The 22,386-nt window shown below is 39.4% G+C and overlaps 1 protein-coding gene across 9 annotated transcripts in view; it reads left to right on the top strand.

Annotated features, from left to right (window-relative positions):
* The window catches only part of LOC309624692 (uncharacterized protein), a 92,827-nt gene that overhangs the window by 37,888 nt on the left and 32,553 nt on the right, over positions 1 to 22,386 (top strand). Inside the window, exons 2-3 of one of the 9 annotated variants that reach the window (XM_082383071.1) lie at positions 3,869 to 3,995; positions 4,199 to 4,259. The exons of 4 other annotated variants lie outside the window; for them this stretch is intronic. In XM_082383071.1, coding sequence (XP_082239197.1) covers positions 3,869 to 3,995; positions 4,199 to 4,259 — 188 coding nt within the window. Of the gene's footprint in view, positions 1 to 3,868; positions 3,996 to 4,198; positions 4,260 to 11,278; positions 21,288 to 22,386 lie in introns of those variants that run through there. 4 more of the 9 variants (XM_082383067.1, XM_082383075.1, XM_082383065.1 and 1 more) reach the window with 4 other exon arrangements.

Raw genomic sequence — 22,386 nt, 5'->3', positions numbered from 1 at the left:
CAGCTGAATACATTTGTGTGGGTCTATAGGAAAGCAACTGATTAACCCTCAATCTCAGTCTCTTATTGATTTCAGGAGCTATCTCTTTCATTGTGGATTCTTTCAGATGTTTCACAGGGATAATCATGTTATACAAACAAATGTTATAGATTTAGCTACAGGATTCATGAAGATGTTCATTCTCAGGAAGTGAAAGTTCCCTCTGTTAGTAGTTTGTTTTCATAAATGGATGTTGGATTTTATCAAATTCTTTTTCATTTTCATTTTGCCCTTTGTTCCTTTCTGATATTTGTACTTTTTGTCTTCCCTCTTTTCTTAGTTATCTTGACTAGATATTTATTAATGTTATTAATCTTGATAAAGAACTAGAGTTAGGGACTTCCCTGGTGGTCCAGTGGTTAAGGCTTCTTGCTCCCAATGCAGGGGGCCTGGGTTCCATCCCTGGTCAGGGAACTAGATCCCACATGCATGCTGCAGCTAAGAGTCCGCATGCTGCAATGAAGATCCCACGAACTGCAACTAAGACCCGGTGCAGCCAAATAAATAAATAAATATTAAAAAAAAAAAAAAGAATCAAGAGTTAAAAAATTTTTTTCTCCATCGATATCCCACAGTTACCTTACTTTTTTTCTAATTTTTATTATTTCTTTTATTCTGTTTACTTTGTGTTTCATATGCTCTTCTTTTTATCGTTTCCTAAGGTACATGCTTTTACGTTATTGTTTACACATCTTGGTGTTTTTCCAGTGTATTTGTTTTATGGCATAAATTTCCCTCTAGGCACTGCTTCTGCTGCATCCCACATCCTTTGACACATTATGTTTTCATTTCATTTAGTTCAAAATAAATTTTATATTTCTTGAGACTTCTTTGACCTTCTGTATTATTTTGAAGGGTGTTGTTGAATCTCCAGGTATTGAGAGGTTTTCCAACTCTTGCTGTTATTGATATCTAGATTAATTGCCTTTGAGGTCTAAGAGCATAGTTTGTATGGTTTTTCTTCTTTCAGATTTGTTAAGGTATGTTACATATCCCAGAATGTGTTCTGTCTTAGTGAATGTTCCATGTAAAGTTGAGAAGAATGTGTATTCTGCCCTTGTTGCATAAAGCATTCCATAGGTTACAGTTAAGTTGAGTTGTTTCATAGTGCTTGTTCAGCTCAACTCTGTCCTTCCTGATTTTCTGCCTGCTGAAATTTATAGCTTGTCATAAGGGGGTGTTCATGTACAATTATAATAATGGATTCATGTATTCCTCCCTGCCTTCTTCACGTCTTTCCTTAAGTACTTTGCCCATTTGTTGCTATGTATGTACACATGAAGGATTGTTATACCTTCTTGGAGAATGGACCTTTTTGTCCGTATGTAAAGCCCCTTTTTATCGCTGGGTTTTCCTTGGGCTGAAATCTGCATTATCTGAAATTCATATACCAATGCCAGCTTTTTTTTGATTAGTTTTGGCATAGTGCATTTTTCTCTATCCCTTTACCTTTCATCTACCTGTGTCTTCATATTTATAATGGGTTTTTTGTAGACAACCTATAATTAGTTTTTAAAATCTGATATTACTGTATTTGTCTTTCACTTGTATTGAGACCATTGATGATTGAAATGGTGATTAATCAGTTGGATTAATATCTACCACACATTCTTCTGTTTCTATTTGTTGCCCTTGTGCTTTCTTTCGTTTGCCTTCCCCCTTTTTTCTACCTTCTCTGGCTTTAACTGAGCATTTTACCTGATTCTTCATTTTAATCCTCTCTTAGCCTATCAGTTACACATTTAAAAAAATTTTTTTTGGTGGTTGCCCTTGAGTTTTTAGTATATATTTAGAATTAGCCTACGTCTTCTGTCAAGTAACACTATACCTCTTCATTGGTTGTACAGGTATCTCATACCACACTATTCTCAATTCCCTCCTGTCTTACCTTACTTATCCACAAGGTTTTCATTACCAGTGTCATTGTTGCTAATATTATTTTACACAAAGTCTTATCTGTTATATATGATAATATTAAAGATGTTTATTTATTCCTCTCCTAATCCACCTTCATCATTTGTATTCTTTCTTATGAATTTTGAACACTTGTTTCAAAGTAGATGTAGTAATGACAAATTCCCTCAATTTTTGTCTCAGAAAGTCCTCAGTTCTTCCTTGTTTTTTAAGGATAATTGTCCTTGATGTAGTATTCTTAGGGTGGTTTTAATTTCAGAACTTTAAGCATTTCAACCCACTCTGTTTTTGCTTGTTTGTTTTCTGAAAAGATGTCCAGTTTAATTCTAATTTCTCTATACCTGAGGTCTGTTTCCCCCTCTGGCTTCTTAAAATACATTATTTTTGCATTTGATTTTTCTCTAGTTAGAGTATGATATACTTTAGTCTTCTTTTTAGGTGTTTTCGTGTTTAGTGTTCACTGAGATTCATGGATCTACAGTTGTTGTCTATCATTAATTTTAGAAAAATCTCAGTGATTGTTACTTACATCTTCTGTTTCTTTCTGTCTCTCTTTTCCTTCAGTTATTTTCATTATGCGTGTTTTTAATCTTCTGTTAGAAAAAGTTATGCTAGGGTTTATGGATAGTGTGTTCTATCTGTTTTGTTCCTTTTGTCTTTGCATTACACTATGGTGAAACTTTTTTTTTTCAGTACAGGCCTTAAGAACAGAATATTTGTGGCATATTTCAAAACGTCTTTATTTTCTCTTTCTCAGTTCCAGAGACACCAGTTTGCCTTTTGAAGTCATTGGTCTCATGGCTCTAGGAAGACTTTCAGATGTTTTCATTCTCTTCTAGTAAGATTGAAAATCACAACTTTTAGGTTCAAAAATTCCAGAGTGTAAGTTGGCCAGGCAGCAGCTAGCGTGGCTGCTCAGGAAACATTAGGTCCTGCAATTGCAGAATGGAGACCGTATGTTGTTTTGGAGGAAACCACTGATGAAACCTTTGCATATTTTATAATCGTGGACAAATTCACCATCAACCCATATGAACTTAAGTGAACTCGCTAGCAATCTGTAGCTCTTAACCTGTTCCTCAAGGGAACAGGGTTTGATCAGAAAGAGCTATTCTGGCTATTATCTCTGTATGTGTTCTACAGTTTGGCTGGAACAATCCCTGAGGCACATGAGTGGAGGGATTTTGTGGTCTAAGTTGTTATTCCTTTTTCCTCGGGTCTGAGCTCTAAGTTTAGAATAACCTTCTAACTGCATGAAATTACACATAGAGAGAAGGGAAGAACACAGTCTGTGATCATTATTGCACAACTTAAAAGCAGTGCTTCCCCACAAGAAGATTTACATTCAGTCAGGTGCATCTAATTACTTCCAAAGGCCTGGAGGACTTTGGAACAGTGGGGCCAGCTGGGCTTTGGTAAAAGTTTTATTTCTACAGTTCCCCTGGACTCTCATGTTTGGTGATAGGACTAGGAAGAAAAGCTTCCAGTTCTCCTCAGGAGACTCATTCATTGAAAACTCATGCAGATTTGACCCTCTACCTCATGGAGTGCTATAAATGGTGGATAATAAGGGAGAAGATGAAAGAATTTTCTCACACAAAATCAATGTTTTTAAAATGATATTTGTTTCACTTGTATAGCATTTCTGTCGTTTCCCAGCAATCTCTGGGCTCTACCATTAATGAGGTATAAGTTATCACATGATCACAGAAATAATGTGTAAATAATTTCCATGTGTTCATGATGCCATTAAATTTACGAGGAAGCATGGAGAGAATAAGTTTCTCATGATCAAGTCATAGAATAACTCTTTGGAAACAACAGATTCATAAGTAACCTTACTGTAAATGGAGTATAGATGTCTAGTGCTGTCAGTCTCATGCATCTTACTGTACACATATTTTGGGTGTTTTAGGACTCATTGGCTATTGAGGATGTGGTTGTGAACTTCACCCTGGAGGCGTGGGCTTTGCTGGATCCTTCACAGAAGAAACTCTACAGAGATGTGATGCAGGAAATCTTCTGGAACCTGGCCTCAGTAGGTAAGGATGGTGACGTTCTTTCACCTAGTCAATTAGAGAACAAATGCTTTGTGCTACTTGACATTGTTCTAAGATGTGGAATTGGGGAAGGGAGGATGTTGGGATATCAACTGGGCTTGGTCACCCTAAACAATGGACATAGAATCAAATAATTCTTATTAATTTCTAATATTTTGGAATAATTTTTTGGGTCTGCATTTTAGGAAAAACACGGGAAGATCATGACATTGGAGATCAGTACAAAAACCAGGGAGGAAACCTAAGGTATGTCACACTCACAATACAAAGCATTGTCTCAAGTGAGAATCCTGGTAAATTATGAAATTTTAAAAACCAGCAAACAAAACAAATAGCCCCTTCTTCAAATTTAGTTTTTCGTAGAAAATTTCTACCAAAAACATTTTCTTAAATGTGACATAAATGTTAGGTGTTTGCAAAATAGTTCACTTGCAAATATTATTAATAAACCCTATATTTGAATATCACTTTTAATAGTAGGAAAGGTGAAGTCCCATTGCAGTACATTCAGTATATTCAATTTCTAACAGTTCACACAAGGTGGAAAACCTATACTATTCCTATAAATCATAATAAATACAAGAAATATAAGATCAATAAAGAAATCATTAGAAATGTGCTTTTCAGTTTTCACAGAAGTCCTATGGTAGAGAGACTCTCTGAACGTAAAGACAGTAGTTCCTGTGGAGAACACTTCAGCCTTATTCCATCTCTCAATCTGAAGAAGAAAACTACTGGATTAAAACCATGTGAATGCAGTGCATGTGGAAAAGTCTTCATGGATCGTTCATCCCTTACTAGACACATGAAATATCACATTGAACATGAACCGGGAAAGTTTCAAAAATATGGTGACAAGCTATATAAATGTAAGCACTGTGGTAAAGACTTTAATCATTTCACTTCCTTCCTAATGCACAAAAGAAGTCACACTGGAGAGAAACCGTATGAATGTAAAATATGTTCTAAAGCATTGAGTACTCTCAGTTGTCTTCGAAAACATGAAAGAACTCATACTGGAGAAAAACCCTATAAGTGTAAGGCATGTGCGAAAGCCTTCACATGGCTCATAACCTTTCAAAAACACATGATAACACACAGTGGAGATGGACCTTATAAATGTAAAGAATGTGAGAAGGTATTCATTAATCCCAGTTCTCTTAAAATACATGAAAGGAGTCACACTGGAGAGAAACCCTATCAATGTAAACAATGTGGCAAAGCCTTCAGTTATTACTGTTCCTTAAGAGTACATGGAAGAACTCACACTGGAGAGAAACCCTATGAATGTAAACTGTGGAAAAGCCTTTAGTTGTCATGAAAGCATTCAAACACATGAAAGAATTCACACAGGAGAGAAACCCTATCAATGTAAACACTGTGAGAAAGCCTACAGATACCACAGTTCTCTTCGAACCCATGAAAGGAGTCACACTGGAGAGAAACCTTACCAGTGTAAACAGTGTGGAAAAGCCTTTCGATGTAAACAAACCTTTCGAGCACATGAAAGGAGTCACAGAGGAGAGAAACCCTATGAATGTAAGCAGTGTGGTAAAGGCTTCAGTTATTTCAGTTCCTTCCGAATGCACAAATGGCATCACACTGGAGGGAAACCGTATGTGTGTAAAACATGTTCTAAAGCATTGAGTAGTGCCACATCTCTTCGAAATCATGAAAGAACCCACACTGGTGAAAAGCCCTATGAGTGTAAGGAATGTGGGAAAGCCTTCACCTGGCACAAAACCTTCCAATATCACATGATAACACATACTAGAGATGGACCTTATAAATGTGAAGAATGTGAGAAAGTATTCCTTAATCTTAGTTCTCTAAAAATACATGAAAAGAGTCACACTGGGGAGAAACCCTATCAATGTAAGCAATGTGGTAAAAGTTTTAGTTCTCAAAAAGGTTTACAAATGCATGAAAGAACCCATACTGGAGAAAAACCCTATGAGTGTAAAATATGTGGGAAAACCTATACATGGTACAAAACCTTCCAATATCACACGATAACACACACTAGAGATGGACCTTATAAATGTAAAGAATGTGAGAAAGTGTTCATTAATCCCAGTTCTCTTAAAATCCATGAATGGAGTCACACTGGAGAGAAACCCTATCAATGTAAACAATGTGGTTTAAGTTTTAGTTCTCAAAAAGGTTTACAAAATCATGAAAGAAATCACACTGGAGAAAAACCCTATGAATTTAAGCAATATGGGAAAGCATTGTTTGTTACCAGTTCTTCTCAAAGACAGGAAAGGACTCACACTAGAGAGAAACCATATGTGTGTAAAACATGTTCTGAAGCATTTAGTACTCACAGTTCTCTTCAAAATCATGAAAGAACCCACACTGGAGAAAACCCCTATGAATGTAAAATATGTGGGAAAACGTTCAGTTCCACCTATGTTCAAGTGCATGAAAGAAGTCACACTGGAGAGAAACCCTTTCAATGTCAGGAATGTGGGAAAGCCTACATTTCTCTGTCAAGCATTCGACGGCATATGAGACTGCACACTGGAGAGAAACCATACAAATGTGAAGAATGTGGGAAAGCCTTCTTTTATCACAGTAATTTACGAAGGCATGAAAAGGTTCACTAGATAAAACCTCTTGTTTGTAAACAGCTGGGAAACACTTCAATTGGCCCACATCCTTAGACGTGAAAACTCCTATGAAGAAGTATAAATGTGACATGAGATAACTTGATGGAAAGTAATCCATGCCTAATGTTCCAGAAAACCTTCAGTATGAAAGACTTGTTTTAAAAGTTTTTAAATATGCTGTGTTTAGCAAGGATCTTTCTTAAAGTGTATCCTTGGACATAGGATTTCTACTAATTTCAAAAATAATATTAATGTGTGTTCTGTAAGTTGTCTTTCAACAATAGTACATAAGGTTTAAAGGTAGTGATTTTAAGTTTAATCAAATGATTTTTTTCTGTTTCCGTTTTGAAGTCTGTTGGATCCATGGGTGAATTAAAATGTATTTCTAATATGTAGGTAGGCTTAAATTTTTATAATATTCTATTCATTCTCTGTTAAAGGGTCATTGAAAATGGCAGTTTGGTATTTTCCTACTGGCCTTGGGTGGCAGTTCCCGTATACCCCTAATCTATTGTATATATTGCACCCTTTTTACTGAGAAAGATCCTTTTTGGGGGGTGATGGGTATAGGAGCCTTTTTCAGTTTTCCATTCTATTAAACACTTGGAATAAATTTTTATGTACGGAAAGGTTGTCAAAGAGTATACTTTTACATAAATTATGATTTTCCTCTTTGCTTTTTGTCTTTCCTTCTGACTGGTAGTTGGTGAATAGAATTTGAATTAAGAAGAGAGACTTATGGGACTTACCTGGTGGTCCAGTGGTTAAGACTCCATGCTCCCAATGCAGAGGGCCCGGGTTCAATCCCTGGTCAGGGAACTAGGTCCCGTGTGCCGCAACTAAGACCTGGCGCAGCCAAATGAATAAATAAGTACTGAAAAAAAAAAGGGAGTGGGGCTTCCCTGGTGGCGCAGTGGTTGAGAATCCGCCTGCCAATGCAAGGGACATGGGTTCGATCCCTGGTCCGGGAAGATCCCACATGCTGTGGAACAACTAAGCCTGTGTGCCACAACTACTGAGCCTGCGCTCTAGAGCCCACGAGCCACAACTACTTGGCCCATGTGCTGCAACTACTGAAGCCCGCACACCTAGAGCCCGTGCTCTGCAACAAGAGAAGCCACCGCAATGAGAAGCCTGCGCACCGCAACAAAGAGTAGCCCCTGCTCTCCACAACTAGAGAAAGCCCTCACGCAGCAACGAAGACCCAACCCAGCCAAAAATAAACAAATAAAAATAAAATTAAATTAAAAAAAAAAAAGAAGAGAGACTTGTGATAGGACAAAAAATCTATAGAGTTGGAGATACATTGCCTGTGAGTAATGTTAGGAGCTAGATTTACCAGAATTCATCTCCTTTGTGACTCTGTGTTAGAAGTCATCAGTTGCATTACCTGAGTTGGATTGAAAGGCAGATGCAAAGAGGGTATTCTTCAGATTTTGGAGCCACCACACTGGGAGAGAGACAGATGAATAGGAGGTTTGAGGACAATGTCTTGCAGCTTATTTCCCAGATTCTGTGCCCCTGTAGTTAAGAGTATCCCCAACACCACCAACAAATATTTGATTTCCATTTTCTTAGAAGTCTAGTTTTCCCCTGATGTCTTCACAAGTTCCACATCAAAATCCATCAGAGTTTGAATTTTTCTGTAAGGCCTTTTATGTCCACTTGGAAAGTAATTCATGTTTCATCGTTGGGAGTATTGTCTTATTACCGTCTTCTGTAGATTATATCTTTATAATGTCTAATTTGTATAGGAAACACCTTATGCCATTAATAGTGCTAGTGAGTATGTTTTCCTGATTCACCATGACATTCAGAAGGGTGCAGCCAAAGAGATCAACATGGGGGTTTGTTTCTCTGCTGCATTGGGTAGTGTCTGTCTTGACCCATTGTTTCCATGTGAGAATAAGCTCCTTCCTCATATCAGGAATACTGTGGTTCTGAAACCTAATGGTGTATCCCAAGTGGGATCTACCTGGGGACATCCTCGTTCGTGTAAATCACATCATTTCCTCCCATCACCATCTGTAGACTATTTCCAGCTCTCAAGCCTACTCTGTGCCTACTTACATGGAAACATCTTTAGAAATTCATGCATATCCCACTCTGGAAAATTTCCTGAGGCAACATCAGTGACTGTGAGTTGAGAGGGCAATAGAAACAGTTGGCAGAACCTATGTTATGGGCACATTCCATCGGCCACAGTAATCCCGGCTGTCTCTTATTTGTAAAATATGTTTGTTTGCTTGTTCACACAGTACTTCAATTTTTACTGAGTTTGAATGGGGAATCATACGCTCTGGAATTTGTCTGAGTAACAGTTACTCCATTATTGTCTCCCTCCCCACACCCATTTACCATAAAGGCTTTAGCAGCCTCTGTTTATGCATCCAGGTGTCTCTAAACCACCCATGGTGGACACAAGTTATCCAAGGCATTCTTGTACCAGAAACTAGTCTCCTCAACTGTTACTGCACACAATTAGAACAGCTCTGCTGGCAGCTGACAGAGTTGTTCTGTAAATGGAGGCCCTCTCATGGCCAGAGTTGAGCCTCCACAGCCAATTTCCCATTTTGCCTTGGGTCATGAATGTAGGACCCCTCAGTTTTGCTAACCAGAGTCTTCCTCGTTAAAAAGGCATTGGTACTTGCAGCATAAAGCAAAAATTGGCCCCTCTGTCACATCCCACTTGCTGAAGGAACTGTGTTCCCCCCCAAGTTAATGTCTTTTGTTCTGGAGTAGGTCACTTCTTTCTGGACACATGGCCACTTGAGGAGTCACTTGGGATCCCAGGAGAGACCAGGGAGTCCACATACTTTATATACAGGGTGCTGCCACCACACCTGATGGGGTCCACTGCAGAGATGCTGTGTTCTGTCCCTAAATCAAACAGGCCATCTGGGATGAGAGATTGGACCCAAGCATTAGATGGATTAGTCAAACTCCAGGCAATCGTGCTAGCAATAGAGAATTCCCCAGCCAAGAATGGAACTCATCTGTACGTTGTTACAGATCGTTTGGCCACTGCCAATGATCTAGGTGCCTCAACCACCAATCACAGCTCCTTATCCAAGGGTGCCCCCTTTGGCATTAAGAAGTCTGAGAGTAACGCCTCACAATATCCAAGTCCAAATCAATGCCAGTCCTTACTCTGTGCATATATTAAACCTCAGTCTGCAGAGGCTCAGTGTTCAGAGTGATAAATTGACTTCTGGGCACACTCTCACCTGGGATCTGATGGTATTAACCTTGGTCCTGTGAGCCCCCACGATCCGTAACCACTTAGAGACCTCTAACCTCAATGTTAGGCAATATTCATGGGACATCCCTTCTCTGCCATGGCTGCCTTAGTGACTGACCGAGGCATCTGATGTGAACAAACACACCATTGGTAATAAACTCAATAGACATAGTTTCCTGACCAAGGAAGGGGTCCCTACAGCTGATGGCAAACAGACTTTGTAGGGCCCTTCACCCCCTCTACTGGCTACTTGCTATGCTCTAACCTTGGTAGATACTTATATACAAAAATTACGTATACTATCACACATAACCCTTCTGAAACCAAAATGCAATCACTCACCGACACACGGTAGAAATTACTGATATCCACTCAATTCTGAAATACCAGGCTGTTGAAAAAGGCATTCAGTGGCAGTCTCAGGACCCCAGTCTACAACCCTCATAGGATGTCCTAATGGCTTACTTAAAGCTTGCTTTCTTCTATACATAGGTCTTCCTGCTGTTCAGGGCATTATTCAGATTTAATCCTCAGTCTTTGGGGCCAGTTACTTTGTTCTGGTCATCAGGCTTACTGTTATCTTACGAGTAGAGCCTTTCTATACTAGACATTTTATCAGTGACATTTCTGGCCACTCCTACAGGTCTTTGGTTTATTGTCATAGTACATCCTGGCCACCACATGTATATCCCACTCCCAGTTCTTCCTCCTAACATCATCCATAGACTGGGTAACCTACATGTCAGTATTTCATTTTGGGCACCCTCCTTCAAACCCCTCTGGCCCATCCAACACAAATGTGCTCTTTTCCTACAGTTTACAATCACAGACTCATCGTCGTTGGAGCCCCTGGCACTGACCTGGGCACACATGATGTCATTCAACAAACATATCATTAATGCCAATCAAGAAATGTCAAAAAACTTTCAAAATGCATGTAGTAGTCAGCTAATGCCTCAGGTGTTTTCCATGAAGGACAACTCTCTAGCGGACATGGTAGCTGATGACCACTTGGCTTTGCACTATTTATGAGCCAGGGAGGGAGAGTTCTGTTCCCCTAGGAGGGCTGCTTGCTGCATGTGGGTGGAATACACTGGCAAGGTGCCACCAGTAACACAAATGAGACAGCAAATTAAAATAAACAACAACAACGTTATTGAAATATTTGAACAGAATTCCAGAACCATACTGACACACTTTCCTGGATCCCTTAAAATACCCGGGGATGACAGGATTCCAATGTTGTTTCGAAGCTTCATCATCTTATTTATGTGTTGCTTGTGTCACGTGGCTTTTCAATTAATATTCAAAGTCATTTAAATGAGATGTGGCATTATTACGTCTATAAACCTCAGGAGTGAACTTTAATAAAGAACTGAACTCATTTTTGATATTTCACTCTTAAGGCTTTGGGTACCTGCTACCTGTGTCAGCAGGTAGAAGGGTCAAACCTTGAAAACCTGCAGCCTCCACTTGTACACACATTAAAGTGCCAAGCCATTCTTTGCACAAGCCTTCTGAACCAGCTACCTTTGCCCTACTCTTGTTAGAAAGTACCTTTGAGTAATAAATATCTTTCTACTGATGCACATGACAACATTAGTGTTGACATCTGATCCTGTTTTAGGTATGGGGTTGATCCTGCCCTCAAAAGGGCAATGATAAAATGGAAGGTAACTCATGGAAATTGTCTTCAGGGTGACAAACATTCAGGATAGGGAATTTTCAGAAGTGAGGAAAGAAATTCAAATACAGAGATCCAAGCATGATCACAGAATAAAAACTTTGAAACCACCAACATGGTCACCAGCAGAGGAATGAATTAGTGAATTGGTGTAGTCTTATAAGGGAAACATACAGAGCAACACAACTGAGTGGATGGTTCTGCTCTGATATGTAAAGAGCTCTGAGTGATCATTATGTTTACAACAAGACAAGAAGCTGAACAACCTGAAAAGCAACACCTGTTCTTAGAGTCATGAGAGAGTTGAGGTTACATGGCAAACAATTCTCCCCATACCAGAGACAGACAAATAGAATTGTCACCCAGAGGTGAAGCAACTGGAGCCAGCAACCTCTAGGAACACTTAAACTGATAACTTGAATTTGCTGGAGACACAGATTGGACTAGCTTGAGATTTAAAACCTCTAGGGAGTCCAGTCTCAGGAAACTCCCCCAAATTTATCAATTTTTCTGCAAGAGCCCAACCAGGTTCTCATCATGACTGATGGAAAAACACTGCCTCATGCTTCATGCAGGAATCTGGGGAAACCATTCTGATATGTACACAAAGCATTCTGTTCCCTGTAACTCAGGCTCTCTCTTAAAGAAAACTAATTTGTCAAAACCTTATCTGAAATGGGACAGAGCACGCAGACAACTCCCTGACCCTTCAGGTTTTCTCTGTGACAAAAGAGAAGGAATGAATACTAAGAACCTGTTCTGAGGTTCATAGTCCAGGGATTCTGTCCTGCCAAAACATTACCGGCTTAAATACAAGAGAACATTCTTCCACACCAGTACCTTCTTACCATACCAACAGGGCTCGGTATAAAAAGAGTGGATTAGAACAGAGAGCTGGAAGACACAGACTACTTAAGATTGAGTTTCTAGGGATACCCAAACACAGCAGGAGAGACATACACAAGGACAGTTGTATATAGCATAAGAAATAGTAAAAGTGAACCTTATAGTTATAATCACCTATATTAAGAAAGACAGATACCAAATTAACGATCTAAATTTATACCTCAATGAACAAGAAAAAGAACAAGCTAAACCCAAAATATAAAGTGAGTACTCTTGGGCTTCCCTGGTGGTGCAGTGGTTAAGAATCCACCTGCCAATGCAGGGGACATGGGTTTGATTCCTGGTCCGGGAAGATCCCACATGCCGCAGAGCAACTAAGCCCGTGTGCCACAACTACTGAACCTGCACTCTAGAGCTTGCGAGCTGCAACTGCTGAGCCCACATGTCGCAACTACTGGAGCCCACGCGCCACAACTACTGAAGCCCATGCGCCTAGAGCCTGTGCTCCACAACAAGAGAAGCCACCGCAATGAGAAGCCCGCGCACCGCAACGAAGAGTAGCCCCTGTTCACCACAACTAGAGAAAAACCCGCACACAGCAACAGAGACCCAACGCAGCCAAAAATAAATAAATAAATAAATTAAAAAAGATAAAGTGAGTACTCTTAAAACTACAAAACGTGGTGAAAAGAAGTGAAGACAAGTGTAAATAAATGGGAAGACATCCCAATATCATGGTTCAGAAGAGTTAACATCGTTGAACTGGCACTACTCCACAAAATGATCTGAAGATTCAATGTAATAACTATCGTAATGCCAGCTATAATCTTTGTAAGAAATTGGCAAGTTGTTTATATATGGAATTGCAAGGGACCAGAATAGCCAAGCCACCCTTGAAAATGAAAAACAAAGTAGTAGGACTAACAAGTCTTGATTTCAAAAACTTTAAGCAAATGCACTCAAGGTAGTGTGGGGCTGACACAAGGATAGATATAGAGATGTATGTATAGATTGAGATTTGAGAAATAAACCCCTACAGGGACTTCTCTGGTGGTGCAGTGGTTAAGAATCCGCCTGCCAGTGCAGGGGACATGGGTTCAAGCCCTGGTCCGGGACAATCCCACATGCCGCGGAGCAACTAAGCCCGTGTGCATAACTACTGAGCCTGCACTCTAAAGCCCAGGAGCACAACTACTGAGCCCGTGAGCCACAACTACTGAAGCCTGCACGCCTAGAGCCCGTGCTCCGCAACAAGAGAAGCCACCGCAATGAGAAGCCCGGACACCGCAACGAAGAGCAGCCCACACTCGCTGCAACTAGAGAAAGCCCGCACACAGCACCGAAGACCCAATGCAGCCAAGAATAAATAAATAAATTAATTAATTAAAAAAACTCTAAAAAAAAAAAGAAATAAACACCTACATTTAAGGTCAGCTAATCTTTGACAAAGTTTTCAAAAATGGGAAAAGAATATTTCTTTTCATAAATTGGTGCTGGGCCAACTGGATGGCCATATGCAAAAGAAAGAGGTTGTACCCTTGTCACACCACATACAGTAATTTATCAATAAGGATCAAGGATGTTAACATAAGAGGAAACCTGTAAGAAACTTAGATAAAACATAGGAAAAATTTCCTGAACTTGGATTTGGCAAAAAATGTTGTCTATGACATCGAGGGCATTACATAAAAAAAGAAAATTGGTAATTTGAACTTCATCAAATTAATGAGTTTTGTGCTTCAAAGGACACCATCCAGAAAGTGAAAACACCCTTTGAAATCCTTGTGTACTATTGCTGGGAATATAAATTGTACTTTTGTTATGGAAAACAACATGGCAGTTCCTCAAAAAATTAGGTACTGAGTTACCATCTGATCTTGCCATTCTACCTATGGGTAAGTACTGTAAAAGTAACATAAAATCCCCTAAGGAAAAGTAAAAATAAGAGAAATTCCCTAAGCAAAGAAAATAGTGGACCAGTGTTGCTAACGGGGACCCAGAATAAAGTGAAGCCAAGTAGTTATGACAGACCTGGGGTTCGGTCAAGTATTCTGTGTTCTTAGAAAAATCACAAACAAAAACTATAAGGACCTTGATTCTGCTAAGGATCCTACCTGGAAGAGCCCCTAAGGAGAAGCTCCGATGACAGCCAATTATCGAAAACTTGTTGTCAGGCTGCAAGGACCATCCAGTCCCCTTACAAGTCTCTCAATTTTGGTTTCTGAGGTTTTTGTTTTTACTTTTAATGAAATTAATTAATTAATTAGTTAAAATTTTACTTGCTAGATCACTGATTGATTATAAAAAGATGTAAGTAACTCAGGAACAACCAGATGGAAGAGATACATAGGGCAAGGTATGGGGAGAGGACCAGGAGCTCTCTCCAGGTGCCCCAGTCTCCCCAAATCTCCATATGTTCACCAACGAGGAAGCTCCTGAGGCTTTTTTTTTTAAATCTCTCACCCTATCCCCCCGTTCCCCAATGTACTTCCCCTTAGAGACACAGACTCTGTGTATCCTGGTTTGCAAACGTTAGGAATAATAATGCTGTCCTTTTGCTTCAAGATAATCCCGATTCTTTTCTGGAAATTATTTCTAGTTTAGGACAACAATACACAAAAGAATTGAAAACAGGAACTCAAATAGAGGTATTAGCATTATTTACTATAGCCAAAAGGTGGAATTAACCCAAGTGTCCATCAGTAGATACATGGATCAAAAATATTTGGCACATATATATAATGGAGTATAAATCAGCTTTAAGAATAAAGCAAATTCTGACAAATGCTGCATCATGATTGAATCTCAGTGACATAATTGTAAGTGAAAGTAGCCTGTCAAAAATAGTCAAACACAGTATGATTCCATTTGTTTGAGGACATAGAGTAGTCAAATTCATAGAAAAAGTGGTTGTTGCCTGGGGCTGAGGGAAGTGGCCAATGAGGAGTTTTCTAATGGATATAGAGTTTCAGTTTTGCAAGATGAAAATAGTTGGAGATTGGTTTCACAATGTCAATGTGCTTCATACTGCTGGTTGCCCAGGGCTGAGGAAGATGGTGTTAAATAATAAAAATTCACCTAAGTAAATTTCAAGATCTGATTGGCCTTATTCAACAATTTATGAATCAGGCAGCATCCTATCTAGCAAATAGAAAGGAGCTCCTAAGAGCTATAAAAATGAAAGGTTTTTAAAGGCAGAGAGGACGTGGACAAGGAAGTAATTAAAAAAAAAAAAAAGGATTATTTCAAGCACAGTCATGTTCCTTTAGGGCACAAAAGGAGTCTATTAGGCCAATTACCTCACTAGTGTTGACCAGGAAATTCCAGATTGACCAGTTAGGATTACATTCCTGGAGGAAGTTGAAACTGCAATTTGGTTAGGTATTAGTTTTGATTTGGTTACTCGGGCTTAGCACAAGTGACTCCATTTTGGGCCTGTTGTTTCTTTTTAACAGTGGGAAGATTGGGAGTGATAGCTAAAGGGGAGAGGGATTTCTTTGTGAGGTGATGAAAATGTTCAAAAATTGTGGTGACAATAGGCATATCTGCAAATATACAAAAAAACAGTGAATTGTACACATTCACGAATTGCAGTGTATAGTATGTGCATTACCTCTCAATAAAGCTGTTGGAATAAATAAATAAATGCATAAAGAGCTTTGCAATGTAAAGGAGTTGCAATTTAGTCTCTTAGGCATATTAGAGTTTTCAGGTTAATACAACGATTTCCTCCCATAGTTACCTTTTTGGTGTCTGCTGAGAATGCTTATTCCACTCTCAGCAAATTTCAAGCATACGATATAGTATCAATATATGTATATCAATCGTCACATTGTTATCTTTAAATATAGAAATTTTATTAGTTATACTTCAATAATGCTGGAAAGGAAGAGTTTCCAGGTGCATCCCGTATTTACATAATGATTTATTGTTTTTTTAATTGGTGAAAATAGGAATCAATTGCCTTAGAGATATTCTAGTCCTCTGCATTTCAAAGTTCTCTAAGGACATAGGCAAAAACTGATCTAAAATAAATTTCCTCCTGTGTAAAATGTACACATGAGAATTTAATGAACACATCTCACGCACTGTGATTGACTGAAAAGAGTCCTTGGGCCCAGGTAGGGCTAGGGCTGCAGGGTTCAAACCTCCCAGCAGAGCCAAATGTCTGGGATTCTTTCTCTTAAGTACCAAGTGAGTGGGGAGGGGGCAGGGATGGATGGAAGGCTCAACGCTGTCAAGGATCAAAGATTAAAATGGAGCCAGACTCTATAACAGTTAGTGAGGTCTCATTAAGTGTGTCTCTCTCTTTTTTTTTTTTTGGCTGTGTTGGGTCTTTGTTACTGTGCGTGGGCTTTCTCTAGTTGCGGCTAGCAGGGACTACTCTTTGTTGCGGTGCACAGGCATCTCTCATTGTTGTGGCTTCTCTTGCAGAGCATGGCTCTAGGCGTGTGGGCTTCAGTAGTTGTGGCACACGGGCTCAGTAGTTGTGGCATGTGAGCTCTAGAGCGCAGGCTCAGTAGTTGTGGCTCATGGGCTTTGTTGCTCTGCGGCATGTGGGATCTTCCTGGACCAGGGATCGAACCTGTGTCCCCTGCACTGGCAGGTGGATTCTTAACCACTGTGCCACCAGGGAAGTCCAGCAATAAAGTATCTTTAAATTTAGGTATGTACATTGTTTTTTTAAAAACATAATGCTATTGCACACTTAATAGATTACAGTATTGTATAAACATAACTTTTATCTGCACTGAGAAACAAAAAAAATTTGAGTGACTTGCTTTATTATGATAAGCACTTTATTGCTGGACTCTGGAATTGAACCCGTAGTATCTCCAAGATATGCCTATATTTTCAGATCCACTTTGTCATTTAGTCCATTTAATCTATACATTCTGAATCTATATTAGCAAGTCACACAAATTCCGGAAATTATACTAGGGCAAATTAATTTTTTTATTTATGTAGTTTAAATTTTTGTCATAAAAGTAACTTCTCATTCACTCATAATACCAAAACCTTAAATCATGTTTGTCTCAATACCCTCTTGCCAAAGACCACAAGACATACCTGTAGTTGTAGAGAGTGGTGTATTGACTTGAAGTAATAACCATGACTGTAAGGGATAAATGACTATGGGTGTATTAGTATAAAGGTGCTCAAAAATACTCCTTATAGAATTTGGACTGGTGTTAGGTGATTTTGTTGATATTTGATGAAGCAAGATGTTGCTCTCTTTTGGGTGTTGTGAGGGGATAAATATAATTCTGTGATTAGTAACCATAATCTTTTGGAATGTTTGGTCATTTTTATGGTTTGGACTCTGAGGGCTTTTACCATTTTTAGAGACATGATTACAGAGTTTCCTTGATCTTGTTGTGATCCATCACGGTCACCAGGTAGCATTGTCTGATGGTGGAGGTATGTGACATTTGTCTCTTCAACAGAATAAGACTTGGCCTACTGGTGAGTGGGACACAGCTCCCAGTTATCCAGTGCTGTCTTCCCTTTCTCACTTATTATCTAAACATTTAAACATTTCTTAGTGTGTACTGTGTAATATATCTGACATATCTACAGAATATTCCACGCAACAACAACAGTATATATATTCTTCACAAATGGACCTGGAACTTTCTTTAGGGTAGAACAAATGCTAAGACATAAAACAAACTTCATTAAATTTAAAACACTCGGGAAAAAAAAATCTATGGTCTGTGATAACAATGGAATGAAATTAGAAATCAAACTTAGGAAAAATTGGGGAAACTCACAATTATGAGGAAATTAAACAACACACTCCTAATGTGTCATAGAAGAAATCAATAGAGAAATGTGGAAAATAGTTTGTGTTAGAGGAATTGAGGACACAATATACAAGCGTTTCTGGCTGCATCAGAAATAGTACTTAGAGGAACACTTATAGGTATAATTGCCTATACTAATAAAGAAGATCTTAAATCAATAACCTCACTTTCCATCTTACACACATGACAAGGAGCAACCAAATCCAAAACAATAAGATGAAGGAAATAATTACGTTTAGAGGAGAAATTAATGAGGGAATAAAGACATCATACAGAAAATCAGTAAAGTCAAAAGAGGACTCTATGAAAAGATTGATAAAGTTGACAAATCTTTAGCTAGATTAATGTAGAGAAAAAGAAGGAAGACTCAAATTCCTAAGATCAGACGGAAAGTGTGACTATTACTCATGACTTTACAGCAGTGAAAAGGATTATAAAGGAATACAATGAACAACTGTATAATAAAAAATTAGATGACTGAGATGAAATGGGAAAATCCCCCCAAATACACAAACTACTGAAATTAACTCAATAAAAAATAGAAAATCTGACTAGAACTATAATGTGACATGATTGAATTACTAATCAAAATAACTACCCAGACCCAGACTGCTTCATCACAGAATTCCCCAAAACGTTCAGAGGTTTAATATGAGTCTTCAGAAACTCTCCCCCAAAATAGAATGTGTACAACACTTTAAACTCATTCTTTGGGACCAGTATTACTCTGATTCCAAAACCAGAAAAAGTATCACAAAAAAAATCGAGAGACTAATTTCACTTGTGAAAATGGATGCCCCCACCCTTAAAAAATCACCAATACTAGAAAACCGAATCCAGCAACATCTCAAAACAAGGGTACACTGTGACTAAATTGCAAGGATGCTAGGTTGGGTTAACATCTCAAAATCAATTAATGCAATAAAAAGTATTAATAGAGTAATAAGCAAAAATGGCAAGGTCATCTCAGTAGACTCATAAAAAGTATTTGATATAATCCAACACCCTCTCATGGTAAAAACCTTCAGCAAACGAGGTAAGGATGAAAGTTTCCTTCATTAGAAAATGAGCATCTATGAAAAAAAAAATCACAGCTGAGATTATATTTAATGTTGGAAGACTGGGTACTTTCCTCTTAATATCAGGAAGAAAACAAGGATTTCTACTTGATAATGTCCTGGAGATTTTACCCAGAACAATTTTGCGATTAAAACAATAATAAAATAATCCAAATTGGATAGGAAAAAGTAAAACTATATCTACTTGCAGATGACATATCTTGTGCATAGAAAGTTCTAAGGAATCCACTAAAAAAAAGAAAAATTAGAATTGATCATCAAGTTCGGCAAGGTTGTAGAATACAAGATCAATACGGAAAAATCAATTGTATTTCTACATACTTGTAACAAACAATCTAAAAATAAAATTAAGAAAACAAATGAATTTACGAAAGCATCAAAGGGAGTAAATTTAATAAAAGAGAAACCAAAACAAAAGCTCTGAAATCTATAGAACATTGTTGAGTGAAATTAATAAAGATCTAAAAACATGGCATAACCCCCCGTGTACATACATTGAAAGACTTAACATTTTTGAGATGGAAATGCTCTTGAAAATGATCTATAGGTTCAATGCCATTTCTGTCAGAATCTCAGGTGACTTCTTTATAGAAATTGGCAAGCTGTTTCAAAAGTTCATATGGGATTGCACGGCATCCAAAATAGCCAAAACAATCTCGAAATCTACAGAGCCAGAAAGATTAGAAGTGGCCTAGGATGGTTGTTTGGAGCAGGGGGGTGGGAAGACAGGGAAGTGATATCTAAAGGGTACAGGGGCTTTTTTTTTTCTTTTTAATACTTTTTTGGCCTCACCACACGGCATGTGGGATCTTAGTTCCCCAACCAGGGATCAAACCTGTGCCCCTTGCATTGGGAGCACAGATTCTTAACCACTGGCTACCAGGGAATTCCCTACAGGGGCTCTTTTTGAGGCAACAAAAATGTTCAAAAATTGTGGTGCTGATTGCACACATTTGTGAATATATGGAGAACTGTTGAACAAGTAAAGGAATGCAGTGTATGATATGTATATTTTATCTCAATAAAACTATTCAAATAAATAAATGTATTAAGAGTTTTGAACCAATGTGTTAAATATATTAAGGGTTTTCAGATACATCCCACATTTCCATAACTTATTGTTTTTTTCTTATATTGGTGAACTAGGAACTCACTTGCTTTAGCGATATTATAGCTGTTTAAATCTCAAAATCTCCAAGGACACACTCAAAAACTATCTAAAATAAATTTCCCTTTAGTGTAAAGTGTACACCTGAGAGTTCTATTTAACACATCTCAGTTTACGGTTGGTCGGAGACGAGTCCCTGCACCCAGGTGAGGGCTGCGGGGTTCAAACTTCCCGCCAGAGCCAAGTGCTTGGAAGGTTCTGCAATTCTTTAGCTAAAGTACCACACGTATGGAGGTAGAGAAGGAAGCCTCAACGCTGTTAACAAAGATCAGAAGGGAGCCACATGGTGAGGTCATTTTCAAGTGTGTTTGTAAACAAGGGTCACGGTACCGTGAGTGGCCTCGCAGCCCATGCCAACCCCTGACCCGGCGAGGACCTCAGACCCTCTTGTCCCAGTTGGCCTGACTTGGGCACCCCTCTTGCTTTGGTCAATGGTGTCTATCTGGAAACTGACTCTGGAATTCCCTGCGCACACTGGTGTCCCCGCGCTCATAAGGAGCTGCAGGAGGACACCACTGTCCCTCTAGGGCCAAGAACAAGTTTTGTTTAAAAGCAAATGTCCCTGGAGAGGACTGGTTCCCGCCCACCGCCAAAAGCTGGTTCTGCTCAGTCATGTGACCTCCTGCCCTGTTGTCACTCTGGGAAAGCGGGATGGGGTTTTGCGCCCAATCAGGCGCGCCAGGGGCAGGTGGGTGGGGCGACGCGCCGGAACCACGTGGACTCGTCTTTCCACGCTCGCTATTATCCAGGCTCACCCACGCTTAACGGACTCAGGTGTCTCTGCTGGACCCTCAGTCGCGCTATGACCTGCACCGCTGCCCGGGTCATAGAGAAGCGGTGAGTGTGCAGGGCCGGGTGTTCCCAGACACAGAGCAGTGGCAGAACCCGGGCCTCCCGGTGGTCAACTCCCGAGTCTGCGGACCCGAGTCGGTCCAGAGCGCAGCAGTACCCTCCGGCTCACTGCGCGGGGTCTGGGCCGGCAGCGGGCACCCCGAGCGTCCTGTCCGCTCACTGCTGCGGGTGCGTCTGCTCCAGATTGTGCGGTGACCACGGGGAGGGTCTTCAAGGATTAATCCTGACTGGGTATCCCGGCTTCGTGCGTTGGAGGAGCTGTGGTCTGTGAGGTCCCCAGTCCCTCCTTTCTCCCCAGGGGGGCGCCGTTTTCTCTTGAGTTTTCCAAATGTTTGTGGAACAGTGTCTCAAATCCCCACCCGTGTCCTTGAAGCCTAGCTCTTCCTAGGGCTGGGAATAAATCTCTAAATTTCCAGATCTTTTCCGCATTCCTAGACGCCAGCATCCCCTCTCCGATTGACAGCGTCTATCAACTATTCATTCTCCGTGATGCATTTCAAACGGATCAGTATATTGTTTACAATTTTTACACGGAGTCATGGATGGCTCTTTTTTACAAGACATTTTTTGTGTTTGGATATCTTACCTGAGAGGGAAAGCAGAAAATAACCACGTGGAACTACGTGTGTGAAATCCTGGTGCCTCTCCCCCCGGATCTTTTCTGGGCACAGACGTCCTTTGGGTGGAGGTACCTGCCAGCACTGCCCTTCCTTGGGTTTGTTACTTTGAAAAGTTTTACTCACTTATTTGAGCCTCAATTTTTCAAAAATTTAAAATTTATGTAATCAGTAGATCTTGAAAGACAGTATAAAATATTTCCAAAGAGGCAAAAAATGGGTGAATATCAGAAAAAGAAAATATTCTAGTATTATATTGAATGTTTTAAAAATTCTTGTTTCCTTTTTCCTCTCCTGAGCATGTGTAGTAATATTCTGAGGTTGTTCTTTTTGGGTGGTTGGGGGGTAGTTCACATAGAATTCCGAATCTTAAACTTGAATATCAGAAGTGTTCAAGTATGATTAATGGTTCATAAAACATGCCATGGAAATAATAATAATTAATATCATTATTTTCTGAAAATAAT

This window comes from Balaenoptera borealis, assembly GCF_965194805.1.
Source record: "Balaenoptera borealis genome assembly, chromosome: 2".
NCBI lineage: Eukaryota > Metazoa > Chordata > Mammalia > Artiodactyla > Balaenopteridae > Balaenoptera > Balaenoptera borealis.
This window is presented reverse-complemented; position numbering and strand designations above follow the sequence as displayed.